This window comes from Clupea harengus, chromosome 2 (genome assembly GCF_900700415.2).
Source record: "Clupea harengus chromosome 2, Ch_v2.0.2, whole genome shotgun sequence".
Lineage (NCBI taxonomy): Eukaryota > Metazoa > Chordata > Actinopteri > Clupeiformes > Clupeidae > Clupea > Clupea harengus.
In genome coordinates this window covers 17,615,993-17,639,972 of record NC_045153.1, presented here as the reverse complement: position 1 = coordinate 17,639,972, position 23,980 = coordinate 17,615,993, and the positions used below count along the sequence as shown (strand labels likewise).

At 44.1% G+C, this 23,980-nt stretch overlaps 1 protein-coding gene across 2 annotated transcripts in view; it reads right to left on the bottom strand.

Moving 5' to 3' along the window:
* Window positions 1-23,980, bottom strand: part of col4a2 (collagen, type IV, alpha 2) — a 64,315-nt gene that overhangs the window by 33,319 nt on the left and 7,016 nt on the right. For both annotated transcript variants that reach the window (XM_031584939.2, XM_012819691.3), the window contains exon 4: window positions 11,653-11,733. In XM_031584939.2, coding sequence (XP_031440799.1) covers window positions 11,653-11,733 — 81 coding nt within the window. The remainder of the gene's footprint in view (window positions 1-11,652; window positions 11,734-23,980) is intronic.

Here is a 23,980-nt window from a genome sequence, read left to right as displayed (position 1 = left end):
GGCTTTCAGTGAATATGAGCCTGACCTCCACGCCAACTATGTGAATATAACCGGCCAACTCGAGCACCACTGATGTGCTCCTGAAATTAATGTGGGAAATGCTTTCTGAAGTAGATCTTCCTGTTTTGATTTGTCTGTCATGCAGCGCCTACCAACATGGGTTGGCATGATGGTAGATGGCACATTAGCAAACAGAGGTTCATTGTTTCACTGACTGTGAGCCAATCACTGACAAACAAAGAGCATTGGCAAATAATAGTGACCATTTGACCAAATCCATTTTAGCATGACAATGAAATCTCATTATTTTGTGAGGAGGTTGCATCTGGTCCAATAGCCACTGCTTTCGCTTCCACAAAGCAGCTGCTGAAAGAGGAGGTTGGGTAGCTGTCTTTCCACAGATGCCTCGGAGGAACATCCAGTCTTAAACTAGCTCCGCAGATTCACGAACATAATTCCCCAATGCAACGCATCACACACAGAGAAGAACTGGCGGGAAGTGAAGTCATGTTTTTGTGTTCCATGTGACAACTCAGTATGACAGTTTGATGGGATCCACACACACAGGTGCACTGGGACACACTGGGACTGAGTCTGAAGGACATGTGCTCAAGCCAGAGTAATCAGGTCCAATTTAGCCAGCTAATCATCTGACTGGAGCAAGCCCATGCACAACCTCAGTTTGCACTGACACGACTTTGAGAAAGAGGATCGAGTAGAGTAGGACTGCAATGGCATGCAATCTGAGGGCAGGACGGTACATTGTTTAAATAGGTGTGCTAATTAATTGATTGTTAATCCCGCGAGTGCGAACACACACAAACACTGATTGCAGAACGGTAATTTACAAGAATTATTGGACACAGCTGTTTAATAAAATATGCTGTTAATACTGTCTGTCTGATGTGTTTGACCTGTGGCTTGCACCCCAGCACACTGACACAGACCAATTATGGATGATCTCTGTGTGCAGAGATAAACAGTCACTTACACACCCTATGTAAACAATGATGAGGTCAAGCCAGGGTGCAATGACGCACCTTAGTGATGTCATGTCAATCTTTTTCAAGAACACACACACACACACACACACACACACACACACACACACACACACACACACACACACACACACACACACACACACACACACACTCACACTCAACCTGAGCTTGTTTGAGAAATGCCAGAGCCGTGGCACCGTAGGTGAACCACTTCTACACGGCTTCACACTCAAACGAAGAGTCTTTCTCCCGTCGGAACTAGCACATAGGGCAACACCAACCCCGGCAGAGCATAATGACTTTAAAAGGTAAAACCGGCTCCTGTTCCTGGGTACCAATAAACAAGGAGGACATGCTTCTGATAGAGAGAGGTGGTGTGAGGGATAGAGATGGAGAGAGAGAGGGGGGATGGGGATAACTGACGAAAGACGGACTACAGAGCAAAGCCACTGCCCACACAAACATTAGATGTACTATCAGATACACTGAGTTGATACAGACAAGCCCATATACAGTAACAGGCCAAAAATATCTGCCAACTCTACCTCTTCACCGACTTACTCCATCAGAAGAATTACACATCTGTCCATGCAGGTATTCTGTGTTTAAGTGTTTCTGAGCAAGTGTGTCCAAATAAAAGAATGCTTTAGTGATTTAATGGCATGGCGGCCATTCCTCCAAACGCTGTCCAACGCTCGAATATGTCGATGGTTTGTATTCAAGTATGTGCTGGGAGTCTGTTAATGCCAAGTGCCTCATCACCAGTCATCTACAGTCACATGTCAGTGTAGAGTTAGAGTCTGATTTGGTCACTCTGGGGTGCCGTTGGCGATTGGTGATTCAGATTCCCAAATGAAAACCTTTTGGAAGTAAAATAGCTCTTTCTGGGGAGCCCTCGGTTACCGCAGGGGTACATTAGCCAGGGCGGTTACCGCAGGGGTACATTTCTCATTTTTAATATTTTTTTTTCAATTGAAAAAGGGTCAGTAATCTGCCCCTTCTGTTACAAAGTTAGAAATTCAGTCCTGCAGGACGAAAAGTCTACGGGGAAAACTTTGCCTCGAGCCGCCAGACTAAACTATGGGAAAGTGTCCTACGCCAGTAACCTCGCCCCGAGGTCCAAATTGGAAAAAAAGAAAACACATAAATAAAAAAATAAACAAATAAACACATCCAGAATCTGTGCAATGTGGTTCTGTGAGTCTGTCCAGATGATGGGAAAACTGAAGGCCTGAGGACTGACTGACATTGAGAGGGCAAAGGAGGGCTAAAGGAATGAGTGTCCACTTAAGGTCACAAGAAAGAGAAATGTGAACATTTAATATGAAACATGGGAATGTTCCACATTTCAATTATCAAGAAGAGAGGCATCAGTGAGTGCACTGTATTGCACTGTTTTGAAGTGTATAATGTAGTGACTGTAGTGGAACTGGCAGCTTGTCCCAATAGATTAACTTCTAAAGGTCCTCACAGAATCTTTTTTTTCCCCCCGAAGAAGCCATAATGGTGCTGCTGAATAAAGGCTTCTTCTACACTATAGCTTTGGGTTGCTGACAGAAAAGATTCCTGACAACCAAAAAACGCTATGAATCATATTCCTTATGGGGTCCCAAATTCAGAATATATAGTACTCCATAACTGTACTCCTTCATAGCAGGTTTATGAGTAAAGCTTCATCCATGAGGATGTATAAACCTGTCATGCAAAACAACATATTCACTTTGGCAGAAATGTACTTCATTTTCTGAACGATCTGTGACTGCGGGGTGAAGTGATAACGTGTAAAAGTGTATGCAGTGCAATGGGAGTCGATAAGGGATTCCTACCCCCGAGTGGTTATTATATTTGGATATTGTCCATGTTGGGATTTGTAAGTTGGTTTAACCTCTCTCCCAGAGGAAGTGATTTTATTTAGTCTATGACTGAGCCTCACTTTAAAATATCTCCAGTTCTTGGGAATCGCAATGGCCTACATTCAAAATACGTTCTGGGGACGATTATTCACGCAACCACCCACAGACAAATTCGCAACACACACTCACACACACACACACACACACACACACACACACACACACACACACACACACACACACACACACACACACACACACACACACACAAACACACACACACTCACACACACACACACACACACACTTCTCAGACCCTTCTCTGACTAACTCGGGGCTACTTCCTCTGCATATTTACACTGTAGGAGGATGGGAAAGAGAGCGGAGGCACGTTCGTGGATGACTGTTGATTCAGGGAGAAAAAAAGGAACTCTTGAATAGTGACATCAGACTCTAAACAGGAAGCTGGGATAACACAGGGGGACAGATGGTGACTCGGTCACACTGATGTACACTCGTGTCCTCGTCTGCAGTCTCCGACCGCTCGTGTCTACAACAAAAGAGAGGCATCTCTTATGTGGCTTGGAGAGAAATGAAGCCCACATGCTAATGTGATTACTGAAACTGATGGTGAGTGAGTTCTTGACTCAGCTAGAGGATGCGATGGGTAAACATGGTGCCCCTTTGGCATTAAGGAGGTGCTGCTGACTGGCATTTCTGGCCAGCAACCTCCCCCTGTCTCTCCATCGGTGACCACACAGCCTCCCTCCTCCACATGTTCAGTGGGCTGAGGCCATCATATATGGAATGGCGTAGATGCATGCGTGCAAGCGCACACACAAACACACACACAGGGACATAAACGGATACACACAGGCAAACACACACACACACACACATGGATACATAGACACATACACAGATATGCACACACAAGCACACGCACCCACACACATGCACGCACGCACACGCACACAGATATACATACACACATTGCCTCTCTGTCACACACACATTCAAAGATATAAATATTTTGGGGTGTGTGCCATTTTCAGAATCGGATCGTTTTGTCGGTCTCCGTGACTTACCAGCCTTTATTTACTATTTACTATAGAAACACAGACTGAGAACAGACAGAGTCTGAGAATGCCTGATTAACAGCTCTGTGCAAGTCACACCGATTTATGGCCTGAAATAAATTTCATGGGAAGAACTGACTGGACTGTTGAGGCATGAGAAATGGATTGAAAGAAAAAACAGAAAACAACCAAACTGTGTGAAAGGGCATGGGGGTAGTTTTGGCTGTTTCGCTTGATACTGTAAAGTTTGCAGTACCAGTCATACTGTAGATTTTATAGATACGGTAAGGTCGATGTTGACACACACACTTTGACAGACGCACACACACACACACACACACACACACACACACACACACACACACACACACACGCACGCACACACACACACACACACACACACAGAGACACAGACACATACACACCATGTCATACTTCCATATCCTCTCATTGTAAAAGCTGGCTGGACGAGGGGGAGCCCGAGGTACCGGTCGGAGGCAGCACAGCCGGTCAGTGCTTGTCAGCACCCTCTCTGCTTTCTCTTTGTCTGACGAGGGTTGAATTCCTTCTGCTGTCTTTTTGGTACACAGATGAGCCACACGGCCTGCCTGTGTTTACACTTGTGCATAATATGTTTAGGCTCGGCGTAATTACCGCAGACATGTCATCAGTTATGCCCCTGCTCCCACGTGCAGGAACACGTGCTTAGGTGATATGACCCTAGACAGTGAAGCAGTGTGTGTGTGTGAGAGAGAGAGCCACTGTGTATAGTCTGGACTGTGTCAAAGAGACAATTTGGCGCAGTTACAGTGTGTGTGTGTGTGTGTGTGTGTGTGTGTGTGTGTGTGTGTGTGTGTGTACATGTATGTGTGTTTGAGAGAACAAGAGTATGTGAGGGAAAAAGTGAGGGAGCGAAACAGAGAGATAAAAAGAGACAAAAGAAAGAGAAACATTTGTATACACCAATATAGATAAAGAGCGAGAGAGAGAGAGAGAGAGAGAGAGATATTGGAAGAAAATATAAACCCACACGTAAATATATATGTGTGCATATGTGTGTGTGTGTGTGTGTGTGTGTGTGTGTGTGTGTGTGTGTGTGTGTGTGTGTGTGTGTGTGTGTGTGTGAGAGAGAGAGAGAGAGAGAGAGTGTGTCTGAAGGGAAGAGTGTGAGTCGAATGGTGAGAGCAGGTCTGGTTGGGGACCTGGAGTCTCTCACATGGTCAGTGGAGCCAGGCACCTGCACTGTTGCCTCACACTCTGGGAACGGAATACCAGCGGCTCTGTACATGTGCGGAAACACAACCCAGCTGTGAGAGCATGTATGTGTGATGAGGAATTCTATGAATGTCCATGCATATGTGTGTGAGAATGTTTGAGTGCGTGTGTATGTGTGTGTGTGTGTGTGTGTGTGCGTGTATGTGCGTGTCTATGTGTGTGTGTGTGTGCGTGTATGTGCGTGTCTATGTGTGTGTGTGTGTGTGAGAGATGGATCTGGGGTCCATTTGGGTGATTAGTGTGTGTTTTTCTGACTGTTGAAATGGTAATTACTCCATTAATGCTCCATTCTGACCAAAACCACCAGAACCATCTGTGAGATTGCAGCCAGTGAGCACTGGGCCTGGGACGTGGGAATGCTTTTAAAGCTCTGTTATTTTAACACTGCATTATGGATGGGACCCCTGGGGGACGGGACTGTGTTCTTTCCAGGGATCGGGCTCTCGATGTTCTGAGGACAGTGGATCTGGCTGAGACAGTGTTGGATGTGGATGTGATTCTGTATTTGAAGACGCATCCAATTTGGGTCAGTGATGGGATCCAGCCACATAAGGGGTCATCGATACTGATGAGCGCTGGGGGGGAACGGGTCTCGCCTACGTGTCCAGCTGGGTCACTCGTGTGGGTCACTGGACTCTTGGAGCCATCCCTCTTTCTCACGGCAGGAGAAAAAGACATCAACCCCCCCTCTCTCTCACCCCAGCTGCGCATGGCATTCCAGGACGATTGCACACTAACAGGGCAGTTGGCGAGGAATCAATATTGTGGATCAATAGTTCGGCATGCAAATGGCAGAACCAAGAACTAAGAGAACCAAGCCCAGCTAGTTAGAGCTTCCCCCCTTTTGTTGAAAAATAAAACAAAGGCAACCTTCTTGCCTTTTGCCACCAGTTCAGCCGGGTCTGTCAATCAAATCTCCTGACCAGAGTGATTATGGCTGTCAGTGGATGACTTAAACCTGACCCCATAGGGCTGTGTACTGTTGTGAAACCGTGTGGTTTTGATAGGGAACACATGCAATGCCACTTCTAGTCATATTCCTCATGTGTTCCTCCAGGCCCTGTCTATCTGGGTGTACATTTAACTGGCCTCTAATCACTCTAAGCAGACACACAAACTAGTCCACCTCAGTATGGTCGAGAATCCCCCCAGTCCTCAGAGCAAACAGCTATTAACACCAGTGGTGTAGGCTTGTTCTGTGTGATTGGGAACAGCAACAGACCCATGTGAGCCTATCTGTTTATATGATCATCACACGTGCGTGAGTGTAGGAAAGCGAGAGGGCAACTGGGAGCACCATCCACCCTTTTCCGCTGTACTTCAGAGCCGATCACTCTCCTCTGGGACATGGGCTAGGCAGGCTGAGAAAATAGCCCTAGGGAGGCCTGCTGCGGTCCAGGAGGACGAGCCCCAGACAAGGCTAATTCATGTCTTCTGCTGCGAGCATCAGGTGTCGTTTTCCATTCCCTCTTCCTGTGACCTCTAAACGTGACCTTTACTCCACAGGCATTATATAACATGGACATACGTCAGCCTATGTCCTACACCTGTCAAAACTACCTTAGAGGAACAGTGCATTAGCAAACTCATTTGACATATGGGTAAAAGTAATTGACCATCAGTCTGACTTGTTACAAGTACTTTTGAGACAAAGGGGTTAGAATCACACGCCTTAAAGTATCATTTTAATGAGATAAACCTGTGCAACTATGGAGAATACAAATTCTGTTAGTTACACAATGCTTTCAAGATAAGATGGTGAACTGTCAGCAAACTGTAATTCACAAAACCATAGAACAATGGTAGTTTTGCCTTCGTCCATTGCCCTTGAATCTGCTGACATTGTTTTTGTATTGATAACACATTGCAACAGTATCTCTACACTAGTAGTGTCTGTAAAGAACATACAAATCCTCAACATTTGGGTGAGGGTTTCAAGAAGTTATTTGAAGGTACTAGCCTAAATAGAAGGAACGCACAAGTGGTTCACAAGCAATGCTACATCCACCAAATATTTTATCAACAGATTTGTTGATTCGCACATTTCACTAGGTTGGCACTATGAGAAATAGCAAAGCTTCCTGCTGAAGCCAAAACAACTTAAAGAACCCAGTTGTGATCCATAATCCTCAAAATTGTTTTCTTCTACAGGATTTGACCCCTGTGCCACTGCCTCTGTAAGCTCCCGACACTCCTCTGGCCCAAGGTGAGGCATCTCTGAAGACAATTATATACTGATCCCCAGCCTCAGTTGAGGCAGGCCAGTGATCTTTGACCCCCATGTTGCCCTGCTCTCTGTGTGTACAGCACGGCCTGTCATTTTGAGCTTTGCTGGAAAACACCAAAAGGCTTTTACTATCCTTACAGGCTTATCTACATGGAGTCAGACAGCCACACTCCATTAAGGGCAAGCTCTGTGTGAGCACAGAGGCCCGCCAAATCCAGAGCCTCACTCCCCCACACAATATGCCTGTTGTCCACTCAAAACACACCATCTTTAAATAACGGGCTGGAAAGCTTTACGGAGCAGCTGGGCGAAGAAGGAATTAGGGCAGGGGAAGGGAGGAGGACTGATGGGTTTCAAGATGTCTTCTTTACGCCTCTGTGTAGGAGACGGAGGAGTAGGGGAAGAAGAAGGCCTCTATTTAGAAGTACAGACAAAGATGCCATTAGGGAAATATGAAATATGAAATCTTGTGCTGCTAATTATGTGAGCAGGGATTCCTTCTGTTCATAGCCTGTGCCTCACGTGGACTGAGGGCACAAACACACAAGAACACATGATGCCACAGGGAATGCCTGTTTGCGGGAACAGCAAAGAGGTTGGCTAATATATACTACAAATTACATTTCCAGCTTGGAGGTATTACTTACTGTGTGCAATAGCTGTCAAACATCTCACATTTCCCAAAGGTTCGCTGAGCACTGGACTTGACTTCTCTGCTGGAGATTTGTAGAAAACAGCAGGAAACGGATGTGCCAAACGGTTTTTCAGCATGACAATATGCATGTTTCCTCATATCTGCATGTATATTCTCATGTCTCCTCATATTCTTACATCATACAAGACATTATTTGATTTCGAATTTGTGAGCCCATTTTGCTGGTCAACTGGAAAAACTAAGTTTAATTGATATTCCTGTTTGAAGCAGCACTGTACTATGGAGCTTAAGAACAAGAAGATCATGTAACCCACTTGGACTACTCTTGAATGCTGAACATTTTAGTGGGAATGTCTTTGAAGACTGTAACCCTAGTCTGAGATAATCTCAATTTGCTGCAGAGCTAGATGACAGATTTTATTGTGAAAATGTCAAATGTCCCATTTTGGGCCAGAGTGAAGGTATGAAGTGAGCAGCGCTTTGGGCCTTCTTCATGCCTAGGCTCTTCTGTCACTGCCAGTAAGTATCATGGACATTCTAATGCCCCACTGACGGAATGACTAAATTTAATTTCAACTGCTGGACAGAATTTGGGTCCTCTGTTAAGTTGGCAGGCTGGATGAGTTCACGAGTCTTCAGCTTATCTGTGACAGTCTGTGACCAGTTGATTGTACTGGACTGGATGTGAAATCCATCACATAAGAAACCGGTCACTGTATATAATGAGAGGAAGAACTTTACATGTTTTCCACTAAGCTTGAAGCCGAAGAAAAATCTCGAGAGTCTACTGCAGTAGCATTCATTTCAGTATAGGACTCCAGGAATGTTTGCGTCAGAAGTACCAGAAGAGTCTTCTCTTTCCCATTGGTGAGACAAATAGAAAAAACATTCATTGTGAAAAACTTCCTGTAACATGTCACTTCCTGCCAAACAACAAACACCCATTTTTTCCCATGGAGCCACATACACTCAAGGCTTCTACTTTTCCAGAACCTTTTCCTGTTTCTGTTTTTTTCTCGGTTGTTGTTCCACTTAGTTTCCAATTTACTCTTTCTCCGGGGGCTGGATGAGCTCATCTTTAAGGAACATCTATGTGCGACATTTCAGCCCCCCCCCTCCGTTTCTGAGAAACAAGAGGACGGGCGGCTCTTCACAAAGACCACCATTGATCCGGATTTAGATATTTCCATCTGAGGAAGTCGGCACAAACAAAGAAGTCTACAATATGGGTGGAATGTGCCATAGGATTCCCAACTGCCTCGTGTTTCTGAACTGCACCCATGACGATCTGTAACACTGCAATCCTGCAGCAATGAGTTAGGGGGCCTACTGGCCTGGTGGCTGGAAGCGTTGAGAGTTTTATTTTGCTACAGAAGACCAGAAGTTTCGAGACTTTCTGCTAGTTTCCCAGCTGTTTCTGTTCAGAGTTTCATAGACAATGTGTAAGGGATGGAGTGAGGGGATTGGGAAATCTGTAATTTCTTTATTTCAGGAGGCGTTGATGTTAGGGCATATTGCTTGCATCAAAGATGGAGAAAAACTGTCAGCCTATTTAAAATAATGGGAATATTATCATGGTCTCGCCCTCAAAGCCTGAAATTGTGACATCGAGGACACACTTTTTTGCCATTGATGAGAAACCCATTAGTTGAATGTACTGAAAGACATTATACAATCAGATGTCAAATTGATGAATTGACTAACGTCTCTGGGGTTTTACAACACCCCTTTAAGTGTACAGTTAATCTGTGTCAAAATGCAATAAACAGATTACAATATGACTGACATTGGCTCTTGGGTAGGCTGTTGATTCTTACAGCTCGACCAATGACTGCTAAAGGAGCAGATGTGATAGAAACAAAACAGCTGCATCAAATTTAGCTCTCAGAGGACTAGGGGTGATATCATCCAACTATGAGGAGCACATATGGAGCTTCCCAGCAAAAACTGATTGGGTAAGTGTTCTCTGGGACTGTTGCGACATGATGGGAATAGTGAATGAAAACGAGTGAAGAAAAAGCCACGAGGTTGCAGCACGGTGAAAGACTTGCTGCTGGTGAGTGGGTGAAATATGTTGATGCTAAATCTCTGCTTTGTCATTACTGGTTGTTCACAGACAACTAAACCATTCTTCCCTTTCTGTCAAGCTTCTCATTGCACATCTGTGGCAGTGGTTAGGAGACCTGAAGAACACTCTAGGCCTTTTAAACTTGATCTAATCTCCATCCTTATGCCCTATCCATTAATGAGGGAAGCCATCAGCCTACTACAGGTTACTACTAAGGGCAGGTTCTGGTGCACAAAATACATCAGACTGTGGAACTGAATGTTTGAAATATATAGCTTTGTGTTCAAGACTTTTTTTTTCATTTCCAACCTTGACTTGCCCCAGTGGCTGGCACAGTCTGAACCAAGCTGATCTAAGAACAATAAATGTTCAGCACTTCATGCCATACAGATTCATGCACAGTGGTGAAATGGGCGTGGTGTCTGATGACTGAGGAGTTGTTTTTCACCCTTTACCCCTTTTTGTTGTTGATTTAAAACAAATGATGAGGGGAGGAAATGTGCCAAAGTGCCAGTGGGCCGTGTCCGTGGCCCCTCAGCAGCCTTGGCACTCGACGCTATCTCATTTTAAGACAATCAAGGCCCCCTTTCCCCTTTTCCGGTACAGTAAGAGACAAAAAGACAGCTGACAAGTTGACCCAGGCCATTGAGGCCCAATCGCATCCTAAGGAATGTGCTTCCTCTTCAACTCCCACTCCCTCTTAAGGGATTTCCTGTCCGTGTTGCAATCATGGACACTACAAATATGTTGGACATGGCTGCCTTGGTAACTGCCCTGGCAATCTTGCATGTTCCTATGTTAAATGTCCCTAGAGTATGTTGTTGGTATGATCCGGTTCAATCTGACACCTGAACCTAGAGCACATTTTACAAAAAATTAGACAAAGTCTCATTTCTTTGGCAAGATCAGATCAAAACAAATTAAAAACCAAATTGTCACAGAAATAGGAAAAGGAAATAAGTAATTTTCACCACAATTGTGTCTGCACAAATGTGAAATATTATGAAGCACCTAGCTAACATTTGACACCCTAGTCAATGGAACTAGACCAGATGGTCTCTGTCGCAACGGACGTCTCTTAAGAAGGGATATAATTGTGGAGGTACTCCACACACACTGGTTGGCTCACAGTGGTTGTCTCTTCCCTTGGCAACCTTTATCTCATTAAGAGGCCCTGATGTTTAGTCTACTCCTCTGGGCTTATTTTCATAACATTGGCTCTGGTATTCAAAAATACCTCTCCCCTCTCCTCAATCCTTTACTAATGGTGCTTTATCATGAAGTCCTTAAGAGATGACAAATGCAATAGACAAAAACATGGAAACTTGAGTGAACAGGTGTGGGTGGCTTTAAAAAGGATGGTTCTGTCTGCTGCATTGTTTTGCTGCTGTGATGATGACTTTCTCTTGATGGATACGCTAATGCCTAAATGGTGGGAGGCATGAAGATGAAGGATGGAGGAGTGAATTGATTGAGAATGCAGACACTTACCCTGGATCCTTTCTCTGGGTAGCATTTGCAGCCTCCACTGCAGTCTCTTCCTCCGCAACCTTCGTTGGACTTCTTAACACCCTGAGAGGAAAAAATTGACAAATTGAAGCTAGGTCAACTTAATTTGACTGGAGACTTGAAGGAGGCTTGCACTGAACATTTCTCTTGTACCATAAACATTCCTAAAACATCCCAATCTTTCTAACATTTCAACTGTTCTAGAACACCTGTGTCATCATTAACCTTAGAACATTTCTTAAAAAAAACTATGAACTCTTCATCTGTAAGAAGCCTGACTAGGTTACATTTAATAAACGTATTATACATGACAGAATATTGAGAAGCATGGTTGGCTGGGCACAGTAACAGAACTACTTAAGAGTTTGTGGCCACTTGCACATCCAATGATGAACAAAACACTGACTGAGCATGGTGGTGGTGCAAATACACAAATAAATACACTAAAGAAAGGACATGATATCAATGTGAAGTTCTGAATTTTACAGAGCTGGACTACTGACAAATGCACGCAATAATACATTCCCTCTACAGCTTCTGCATCTCTTTGTCTCTTGATGATGTCTCGTTTTTTATCCTGCAAAGAATAAGACCCTAATGATCTGGACAACACTCAGCACCTGGAAATGACAGAGCAGATTTAAAAAGCTGACATGATGTGTGGTGTCAGCGGTGACAAGCCTGCAGTCCTTATAGCCTGCATTGCTATATAAGGCCTTTGGACAGCGCCACTAAGAAATGCACATGTTTAGTCATAATGGTTTTTTCAGTAAGTAAGGTCAACATGTGAATAAATGAATATGAAATGTTAGCCATTTCATGCAACCCCTGACAGTCCATAAGGCCTCTGTGAATAGATAACTTTTCTGAGGGTTGTTATTCTGTTGGAGGCTCTCAAGACTGAAAGTCAATGACGCGCAACTGGCCCCAAAGCTCACACCTACGCAGTGATTCCAGAGACTGCTTATTCAGCTCAGAGCCATGCCGTAGACAAGGTCCCCATGTTGTCTCCAGGCTGAGGGGACACACTGACTGAACAAGCGGAGGATTTCCAGCCTGAGATGCGATCAAGTAGCTGGGGGGGAAGAATCAGAAGAATTCTTCCTCTTTTCTTCTCCCCACCAGCATCAACCCCCCCACCAACACACGCTTGCTCGAGATACTCGGCTCAGCACACACAAAGAACACATTGAGCCCCCAAAAGGCAGCCTCCACAAAGGCGTCTTTTTATGCAGGCGACACAATCTTTTCGCGATCCCGTATCTGTCAGACAAAAAGACGTCTTCTCATCCTTTTCCCATTTGGAGGAATGTGCACGGCTCCATTTCCATTCACATGATTCAGTGGTCCCACTCTACGCTACTCCAAACGCTCAAACATGGGGCTATATATGGAGAACATGGCACTGACATGCAAACGCTCTCACACGAGAACATGAACATGAGCCCCATTGTTCAGCCAATGGAAATAATGACTGCAGAGGACAAATAGAGGAAAGACATCCCAACAGGCAAAAAGCCAAATTCTAGCATTTTAAACTGCACGTTTAAGCAATTAGGAGCAAAAATAATGAATAGCTTTTTTCCAGGTGGGACACCTCTGTATTGTCTGGGCTGAAAACAAGAGGCCTAAGGCATACTGCCAGCCCTAAAATAAGAAGGGATCCAACAATGTGTAACATAAATGCCAAGTCTGATTAATCTACCGATAGCTGATGGTCCTTTCAGGTGGGAAGTGTGTTATTGTGTTACACCCCGTCCCGTGAGTTTGCTTAAGTCCAAAGACTAAGGCTTCCTCAGACTTCACCAAAACGTCCTTTTATGCAGGGGTGGACAAATAATTTGCTCGGCCACCTGGAACAAGCAAATTCCAAGTCTGGGGCTTGTTATTTCATATTTCTAATTGCTTGGTGGACAAGCAGGTGATTTTGTAAATTGCAATACGATCGGAAATTCAGTCCCACACAATCAGACGCTCTGTTCTAGTTCCTTCTGGAAATCCTTTTAGTAACTTCAATATTGAATAAAAAAAGGAGGGGAGGGGTGAAGGTCAGCTGATGAAGCATTCACTTGCCCAGCAGGCAAACTAAAAAAATTAAGATTTCTGAACCTCTGAATATGTGTGCGTGTAAATAAGTGTCAGGGTGTAAAGGTTGCCGTTGCGGGGGTAAGATATTGGTAAATAACAAAGTAGCGAATTATAACTTCTCCCAAGTTATTTTTGCTTCACCTTTTGTGTTGTGGAAGGAGATTCGTCAGAAGACATATTGAGACATCACAGCTGAGGTTTTATGTTACACCTTTAGCACCGTCATCCACAACTCTGTCAATCTCTGTCATGACTTATGTGGAGAGGATGGAGGTTCCCACTACTTCATTGCTTTGCAGGACACAAGAGAGGCTGACATACACTCAAGCTGAACAAATACAAGCTAAGGGTTCTATTCACAGAACAACGCATATACTTACTCATATACAAATACGCCCTTACATCCCAACATTCTTTGGGGATCTACGCATCTCTCTCCTTTGCTAAGACACATCGTAAAAACTCTCACCACTGTGAGGGACACGTAGTGAATAGGACCACTCCATGGAATGTTGAGCGGTCTTTCATTCACGTTGTCTGTGAAACCTGTTAAACGCATGACCGGACCATAGCAAGGCCTTTGTAAACAGAGGTAGGAGAAAAAGTAATGAGAGAAGCTTTGTTACATCGAGCACTTGAACGCAGAGGTCCATAAACATTAGAAGTAGCCAAAAGCTAACCGCTATCGACGTGCATGCTGTTTCAGTTGCTCCGGATCCAAAGCGGCCCAGACACAGTCGACCACAACAATCAACACAAAGACCCTTTGAAGAGAGTGAGCAAAAGTCTGCCAATGTTTTCCCAAACAAATGTTAAAAAAGTACACCCTGTTAACACATGGAGCATGACATCGACCAATAACTCCACCACCTACACATGTACGCAGACATAAACACTGTAAAACAACAGCCGTCATGTTTTACTTGGGCCTTGTTTTGAGCCATTAGGAACATTAGAGAGGAAGTTCTCGTGATATGAAGTACAGGTTCTATTCAACTTTCAACTTTTCAACTTTGGTTTCAAGTGATGCTGATAATGATGTGTAATGATATAAATATATAATGCTTGTATAATTAGCTAAAGTTGATAAGTTGATACATAAGTATATGGCTGGATTGGTATTTGTAAAAAAGAGCCTACTGCAAATGATACAAACAAAGATGTGCTTCTTGGGCATAACATCTGTTTTACAATAACTGGTAATTAACCTGTATGGATAAAAGTCTGTACTACCTCTATGCAAAGCTTTCAAAGTTACTCAAATGTATCTCTTGGAAATTGATAATGGTGGGCATCTGCCATCCTTTACTACACGGGCTTCACGCACTTCTGCAATAGCCTATATTCAACGAGAGAGCTACAGATGATTTTATATCTACGTACATGTACCAGACTAGTGACCAGTATAGGTGTGAGTGAGACGTAATCCCTTGAGAATGTAGATTGCAGAATGATTACAGTGCCTCTGCAATTAAGTCTCCATCTCTACAGCTTGATGAGAGGAAAAGATGTGTGTCTTGCACAATTTGTGAAATATTTCCCTTGACATCATTCAATGATTAGATGTCAACAATTAAGTATAAGTATATCATTTTTGGCTGGAGGAATGTTAATAATACACTCTGTCTATGTTTGAAACAGGCCTAATTTCAAAGGAAGCCATAATGTGATTGCACTACAAAGCTTTTTATATGTTTTGGATATTTGCCATTTGGATGTTATCCTCCTTGGTGGGCTTTGCGATCACTGTCTGTTGAGAGACGGTGTTAGCCAGATTGATGTCATTGCTAAAGACAAACACGCAATACGATCAGTCATCTGTGGCCAACTCCCCTCTCATCCCATAAGGACTGGCGCCCTCGCGCTCTCTGTGCCTGTGCTTCATGAGTACTAAATCCATCTCAGTCGGCCCCAAAGCCAGCCATGTCGCTGGCGCTGATAACACTGACACACTGCTAGCATTATTTCTCCCTTTACAGACATGCTTTACTGGAGACTGCAAGAAGCTGCCTGAGTTGCAGGCACCCACCCAAAAAGAAAGGACTGACTGATTGTGCTTCGCGATGCCTTATGGCAGACTAAACACAAGAGTGAAGAGGATCAACTGAACCAGCGGTCTATCATCAGTTGCTCATCAAAGGTGTTTTCTTCACTCGATTCATAATAAGTGAAGTGAACTACAGGCTAGATCTCGACTTACATCAATTAATCAATTGATCAATTAATCTAATACGATGCAATGATTTATGAAAACGGGTGGTGAAGAGGTTTTCTATATAGATCAGCTGGTAGAGTGAGATATTAACAACAGCACGTTTGATTGATTGCTGGGGAGCTGTCCCCCCCCCCCCCCCCCCCCCCCCCACACACACACACAAACTGATAAAATATCTACATTACTTGTGCTGTAGATCAGTTTGGATAATAGTTTCCACATCATGGATAAATGTGAAAGGTCTTCTCTCCTCACTATAACGGCCCAATGTGTCTAGCTGCTATTTCCAGCCAAAGAAGTAAATCCAAGTTATGAAGTGTGCTGATGAAAGCACTGATGACTCCAATAGCACGTGGCTGGTCTTTCATTCTGATATCAGTTTGAACTAAATCCAAACTGATCTTACTGGGTGGTCAGTTCTGTCCAGTTCTGTCATTTGTCATATCTTCCTACAGTACATATACTGTGTACGGTCTGGTTTCCTGATAACTATAAAGTCTTAGAGGCTACAAGTGTCCCAAACAAGCACGTAATGCCAACGGCGCGCTCTACTGTTAAGTAGTACTTAACAGACACTGTACATGTAAACAGTGTTGAAATATCCCTTAATTTGGTGATATTAGGTGACATCACTGTTGCCTTTTGAACTTAATGGGACCTACATGCGAATTGCAAATAAACTAACCTATGAATAAACCTTCTCTACGTCAAACTACGTAGCTTTTGGGAAATACACTCTGAAATTGTAAGGTGATTCATAAGAGGGATTCTACAAACTACTTATGATGCTGTTGGGAAACCTGGCCCTGGATGTTGGGAGATTTGGGATGACAATAAGTGGGATGGTGGGTACAACTCCCTTACTTACCGAAGGTCATAATTGTACAAGAGGTTGTTAGGAACTGAAAAACTTCCCTGAGCATAAGACCTCAGTGTGTGCTCCTGTGGTCAGCTCCTTGCGTGAGTCACAGCCCACACATTTTGTGGTTTACTACAGAGCCAAAACAATTGGGGCTGAATTTTCTGGTCTGTTCAGCTGAGACAAGCCAACAGGTGTCTGGCTGGGCTCTGTCTTTAGAGGCCCTGAAAGTCCTACACTGCTAGAACAAGCCAAAGCCTGGAGGAGAACAACCCGTAACCCCCCCCCCCCCATCCATATTTCGGAGGGAATAACTTGAGGATTGCTACAGTATGGAATGGAACAGATGTTTGGTGCCACAGAGCAATGGGAGCCAGAAGCACAAAGTAGCAGCCTGTAGCCGCAAGTGGAACGGGTCCAACAGGCAAATTATACCCTTAAATGCTGGTTTGAGGTCAGTTCCCACATTTTTTTCCCGGAGCAGGATTAGGCAGATGGTCTGGGAAAGCTGGTCTTTGATCAGAAATGAACATGAGAAAGTAATGAGGGATTTCAACAGTTGGAGTACACATTGCAACATGGTGTAACATGGAAAAATCTAAGGAATCCAGTAATGGGGTTTTTCAGGAATAAGAATGCTGAGGGGTTAATACAACCCTCATGGGAAAGAGCAACCTGCGTCATGATTTTTATGAGTCAGGATACATGTTAAAGGTCCTTATGTGTAAACTTGTTACAGTTTGGCAAGACTGCCTCCCAACTGTCTCCTAATATTGACCTCAGCATCAAGCACCAGGGTCAGCTGCAGCCCTCTGGGAAATCCAGGCAGTTTCTGCACACCCAAAGAAACTCCCAGCCATTCTCTGGCATTGAATTGTCCTCACAGATCATAACTCTGCCGCCATTTACTTTTAGGGGAAATATATATGTAAGGAATGTGACTGAGGAAATGGCTGGAAGGCCTCCTATCAATGGTAGATGACAGATGCAATTTCATTATGGGGTGGAAAAGGCCCCTATCAGCTGAAGGTTCCTGATACTGTGCGCTCCATACCACGGTGGTCAGTGCTTTTGGGAGTTTATTACCTCCCAGGAGAGGTCCCTGTCAGAGCCTGTCTGTCATTTGTAAAGGCAGAGAATTCTTGATGGTAAGAAAATGTAATTTGTGTACACGCCTGAGCCAAGAAGAAGAGTGAAACACTACTGAAAGCATTACCTATGCCATCTGAAGCTTGAATTTTCTCTAGAAAAAGGAACTTCATATGAAAAAGAGTCTTACAAAAATGGTCACTTATTTGTTCATCTGGCAAACACTTTTCTGTGCACATACTATCCTTGACTCCTCGCCTTCACAGATATCCGACTCTGAGTTTCAGACAGAAATAACAAGGCTTGCTGCACATCACTCATGAGGTGTGCAAAGCGACACCGACAGAGACGCTACTCAGTTTACATGCATGAGACAGTAATATCAAACACAAACATCAGTTCTTCCTAACTGCCTGCTGTGTTCCCAGGGTCCCTTTCACTCACATCAGCACTCTTACATTGACAGCAGCCACCAGGGAACCGTGTTTGAAGTCCCTGGGGGCCGACCGGCCACATCAGCGCATCCACCATCAGGTCGACTTTCACAAGAAACATGGCAGTTCGTCAACTCTACTCCACGCTTTATGGCACCTTTGGCCTGAGGATGAAAGGGAAATAGGATCTTCCCTTAAAAAAAACCAAAGGGCTGCTCAGGTTAACTGGTGATGCTGGCAGATCAGTGGTCAGAGGTGTCATGTGTGGCGATCGCACTCTGTGGACTTAGATGTTTACCCTCACCCCTCCTGACCCCAATCTCACTACAATCTCAGGCCACGGAAGATGACCCACGCCAGGGGAGGTAGTGTGACCTTGGTGGCTTACTGCTGTTTGTGGAGCCAGATATGGTTTGTTCTCATAATGTGGTCAAGCTTTGTCTCACAGCTTGAGGTCTGAAGGTTGAATGTGCCCCAAACTCAGAAAAACAAAAAAATCATTCAGGCCATAATAGACTCCCTCTGCTGACGGGGAAGCTTTCCTTTAACCTTCCTTTTGACAAAGGCATTTTTATACTAACCCATTCTGGTTAACTGTTACAAAGCAGCTGACCACAGATCCCGGGGTGAATGTCATCTGCCTTAATGATTCAAAACTTGAGTTAAAGATTGTCTATACACCTTCCTCCACAACCCTCAACCACCACCCACAACAAAAGGAAATCTTTTACCCAAGCTGTTATTGGGGACTATAATGAAAGGAAGTGATGACACCTGCTGTGTTCTATTCATTTATAATGTGCTGAGCTGCATCCATACACATTACGCGTTATAGTAGATGAGGGGGAGGTGACGCCTCATGGCTGCGTCATTATCTGGAGGAGAGGAAGAGTAAGTGGGTGGACTCGGGAGGCAGAGGAGCAAAAGCATTAACTCTGACTTTCATGCCTGACGGGGACTGGATATGTTCCATCTGCTGCCGGGTGTGAAACCAGCAGCGCTGGATCCTCTCACAGGATGACACCTCATACCAACGCACTCCCATGCTCTCTGCACCGAACAAGCATGAGTGTACAGCTATGTCTATGTAACAACCGTGTTGGGTAATATTTTACACTGATATACAATGCCGGGATGTATGTGGCTGTATGTCTACATGACAGAAAGAGGGTGAGCGAGCAAGACTGAGAAGAGGGAATGAGAGAAACAGATAGAGTGAGAGCAAGACGGGAGAGAGAGAGAGAGAGAGAAAGAAAGAGAGGAAGAAGGAGAAAAAAGACAGAGGTAGAGAGAGTAAAAGTAACTGAGAGTCTTCATTAACAGGTCATTAATCTTGCGTCGGGGGCTCCTCTCTTTGGGGTTCCCCTGCGTGGGTGGAGGTCGCGCCCTGCAGCAGCCAACAGCTATCCCAGGCATGTATGTGTGGGATTTGCACAGCGGGCCTCAAGTCCACAAACTAAGTCCGCCCAAAGAATGGGGCATTACTTCTAGGTGTTCCATGGTACCCAATAGTATCCAACACAACACAATTACCATTGATAACGGACCTGAAAACAGACCTTGTTCTGTCTACAAGTGCAGCACTGATTTTGAGGAGTGGTGTTGATGCATTCACTCTGTATGTTCCTTTCATAGTTCCTTTTGGTTTGCCCCATATAAGAAAGACTACAGAAAGATGACCTTGAGTTGTGTGTCGTGTCTGGCAAATTGGCCTTCTGCCTATCGTGTAAAGGTATATATGTGTACACACACACATGTGCATACACATATCACTCACACACAGTCATACCATTCTGTAGATCACAAGCCATACAACTCCTGCACCATTCTTTCAAAGACCTCATCTCTAAGATTGTAATCTGGAATCTACCCTTATCATGAAGGATGACAGCAATTGGAGTGACACCACCAGCATCCTCTCCAAGCAAAGACACAATAAGAGCAAGACCATGAATGGAATCTGTTTGAGGGTTGCATGACAGGGCATCGCATGACTGAAAAACCCCTATGTGAGCTCAGTTATAAGGCTGTAAAAAATGGGTGAAGGGCTTAAACAGCCACGCAACAATGGGGTTGGCTGTGTACATGTGCGTGTGCCGTGTGAGTGGGTTTGAATTTGGGCATATGTGTGGGTATGTTTAAATACTTATTCCCAATAGTGAATATAAATTAATAATTCTGATTTTCTTTAAAATTGTATACTTTGTCCCCAAGCTTCACAGCAAATGTAATGAATTAGTTTTTTTTTGTTGTTGTTTTTGTATGTTACACACACACGCACACACACACACGCACACACACACGCACACACACACACACACACACACACACACACACACACACACACACACACACACACACACACACTACATAACTATAGAACATACAGTAGCAAGTCATACAAGCAAGTCTGTGTGTCTAAGTAGGACAGTGGGAATCCCTTCTTGTTCTTTACATGAGAGGCTCAAACGTTTAATCCACAAAGGAAGCTGATCTAAAATGTTGACACCTGTGTTGATCAAGTCCTTTTTTTACTCAGTTTTTAAATTACCTCCTTTCCCCTTTCATAGACCACCACCAAAATATCACAGTTCCCATAGCAGTTAGAAAGGGCTTAGCAGAATGGACGAGAGGAATGGAGTTGAGCTCCGTTACAGAGGCTCCACATTCTCAGTCCCTGAGCACACAAAAGCAACAAAACAATTACCAGATGCTAGCACATAAACACCATGTACCAACACAATCTCACATCCAATGCACTGTTATCCGTTAAAAAACAGTTAGACAAAACATGTGAAGAAACATAATATTATTTGTCTTGGCTCAGAGAATTGTTGTGGCAGCATATCTTACAAAAAAAAACTCTCCTATTAAACTACTCTATTAAAAAGATAAGGCAAATTCCTTAAATATCTTATCAGTCCACATCTTAGGACAGCCATTTTGATTTAGCTCTTGCTGTTTTAACCATCTGTCTTCACAATTGCTCCTGTTCCACAGGCCCAGTTTCCTGTCCCATCACGTTTCATTTCCTGTTAGGCCTCCTTGGGAATGGATATCTCCGAGGAAAGAAGGAAGTTCCAGCGCTAAGGAGCCTTGAGCTGCCACAGCCAGCACAAAATTCAAGCTGTAAAAGTGCAAGCACCTGCTCGTGCACCATCTACGTCTATTGATTTTGATACAGAATATTATGTGATCGTGTATGCGAGTGTGTTTACATGTCTGCATTGTTCTTCATGTCTGTGTGCGTGTGTGTGTGTGTTCATGAGTAAAACAGGTGAGGTGTTTTCAATGTTGATCATCATTCACAAGATTCAACCTGAATACAAATGCACTAAAGGGTGCTGTTGCAAAATGTTAAGTTAAAATGACTTAAATCCATTACTGGGACAAGACGCAAAACATCTCCTCAGCTTCAACATGTGAGCAGCTGTAGGTCTGATTCAGGAAGTGCCTATTTCCACTCTCATCTCCCAATGGGAAGTCCCTGGAAAGTTACCCTACAACCCCACACCACCACCCCCTTAGCTCAGAGCATGAGAAAAGTCCTAGCCCTGAAGGAAAGACAGACAGAGACAGAGAGAGAGAGAGAGAGAGAGAGAGAGAGAGAGAGAGAGAGACTGCAGAAAGCATACATACTCTCCCAGCATGTCACTCTGGCTGTGTTCCTGTATCAACACAGATCTGGTTTCTGGCCTGAAACCTCAGTCAAGTCTCGCACAGCTGGACCTTTCCTCACAAAAAGCAGCTCTAGGTGGAGAAAAACTTCACTTCATTTCCCAGGGGCATGTGCCTCTAATCAGCACTTCCTGCTCTTGACAGGGCTTAAATGAGTGTGGGATATTAGAGGGGGCCACCTTCTTCAAAAGGGAGGGTCTCTCCCTCTCTTTGGCTTTTTCAGCCTTACTCCACCTTGCAGAGTTTTTGGCTTGCCCAACGAAGCACGGATTAAGACACTCTGCAAAATATGTCGTTGGTCGGTGCCAATCAAGACGGGAAACACAACATATCTTTTCCGTCACCTGAAAAGGCACCATCCCAGTGACCACACAGAGAGTATGAAAATGCAGGCCCATGTTAGACTGTCCTAGCAGGGCTGTACCAAAACAACAATCAATTGTGTCGCCTTCTGAGGCCATTGCCCCATATGAAAATTGAGCAAGTATATAAAAGGCACAGTTTCTTACTTTATAGAAAAGGCATTATGTTCCTTAGCACAGTCACAGCTTTTAGTTTAGTTATTTTGAAAAGTTACAAGGCAAGCTAACTTGTATTGTTTTGTTAAGGCAGATAAAATTAACACAGTTTAATGTTATGTTATTGTATTTTCGTTAATAAACTTTATTCTAAAGTTTAACTATTATCAGGATACTCTTCAAGCTGGCAGCATTATCAAATTATGTATTGTGATAAATATAGATATTGATCAATATGGAAAAAATTATTGTGATCATGTCAATCACATCACAAACATCTGCTGAAGACCACGGTACATTGTAAAAGGGGCGTCAATGTATGCGAACGTGTGATATTCTGAACTTCTGAAAAAAACAGCGTACAGGAATTTGGGTCATTAGTTAAGAAGTTGGAAGTTATACATTTTTGCAGTTTTCCAGCCTGAAGAGAGTGATTTTGATAGCCTACTCTCATATCAAGATAAATGACTGTGATTGTTGTCACACTACACACACCCTTACAAGTGAGAAGCTGGTCCGCCAGAAAAGAGAGAAATCAAATCTTAGAGAGCTATTCCCCTCAGACATATCCTTCACATCAAAGATGTAAGATGCTGAGCTGCCACCCTTGTTAAGAAAGTGATAAAATATAAAAATAACAAAGAGGTCTGGCGTGATTCACAAACGTGGGAGTCTGCATCTGGCTGTCCTGCTAACCGTCCAAACCGAAATGTCTCACACTCTGTTCACATGGAGACAAACAAATGATCCAACAGCCCCCTGTGAGCTGCAAGACACCTGCGAGCACACACACACACACACACACACACACACACACACACACACACTCACACAGAGGACATCCATTAGAGCTCCTAATGCCAAATAGAGTATGAACGAGACGCATAAACACAGCTGAAGCAATCTTTCCCCCTTAGCTCACTGCCGTGGTCTCCTGTCACCAAAGGAACAAGCGGAGAGGCCAGCGTGATCTGGGCCGCACGTGTCAAAGGATGAGGGAAAGAGGGGCAAAGCATCCGCTGCCAGGACCGTGACCCAGCACTTTTCCTTAAGAGCCTCTCACAAGATGCAGAAGGACTCGGGGGGACAGAGGGAAAGGGAAATAAAAGCAGACGGAAGGGACAACCGCACCGATCGGCCTATAAAAGGAAAGAGGGAATGAGAGTGTTTTTTTTTTTTTTTCTCTCTTTCAAAAACCCAGTGGATTTCCATGAGCACAATCCTGAAATTCCAGTGGCTCATCCCCCAGAGAGGAGACATGCATCATTCTCTCTCTGCCTCTCTCCCCCTCGCTTCCTCTCTCCTCCTGGGTGTGATCAGGAGGGAATATTTTGGTTTAGGATTTAAGCTAGGTCAAAAGAGAAAATTCACAGCCAAAGGCGGGCTGCACTCAGGAGATGATGAGATAACGTCATCTCTGGTCTTCTCA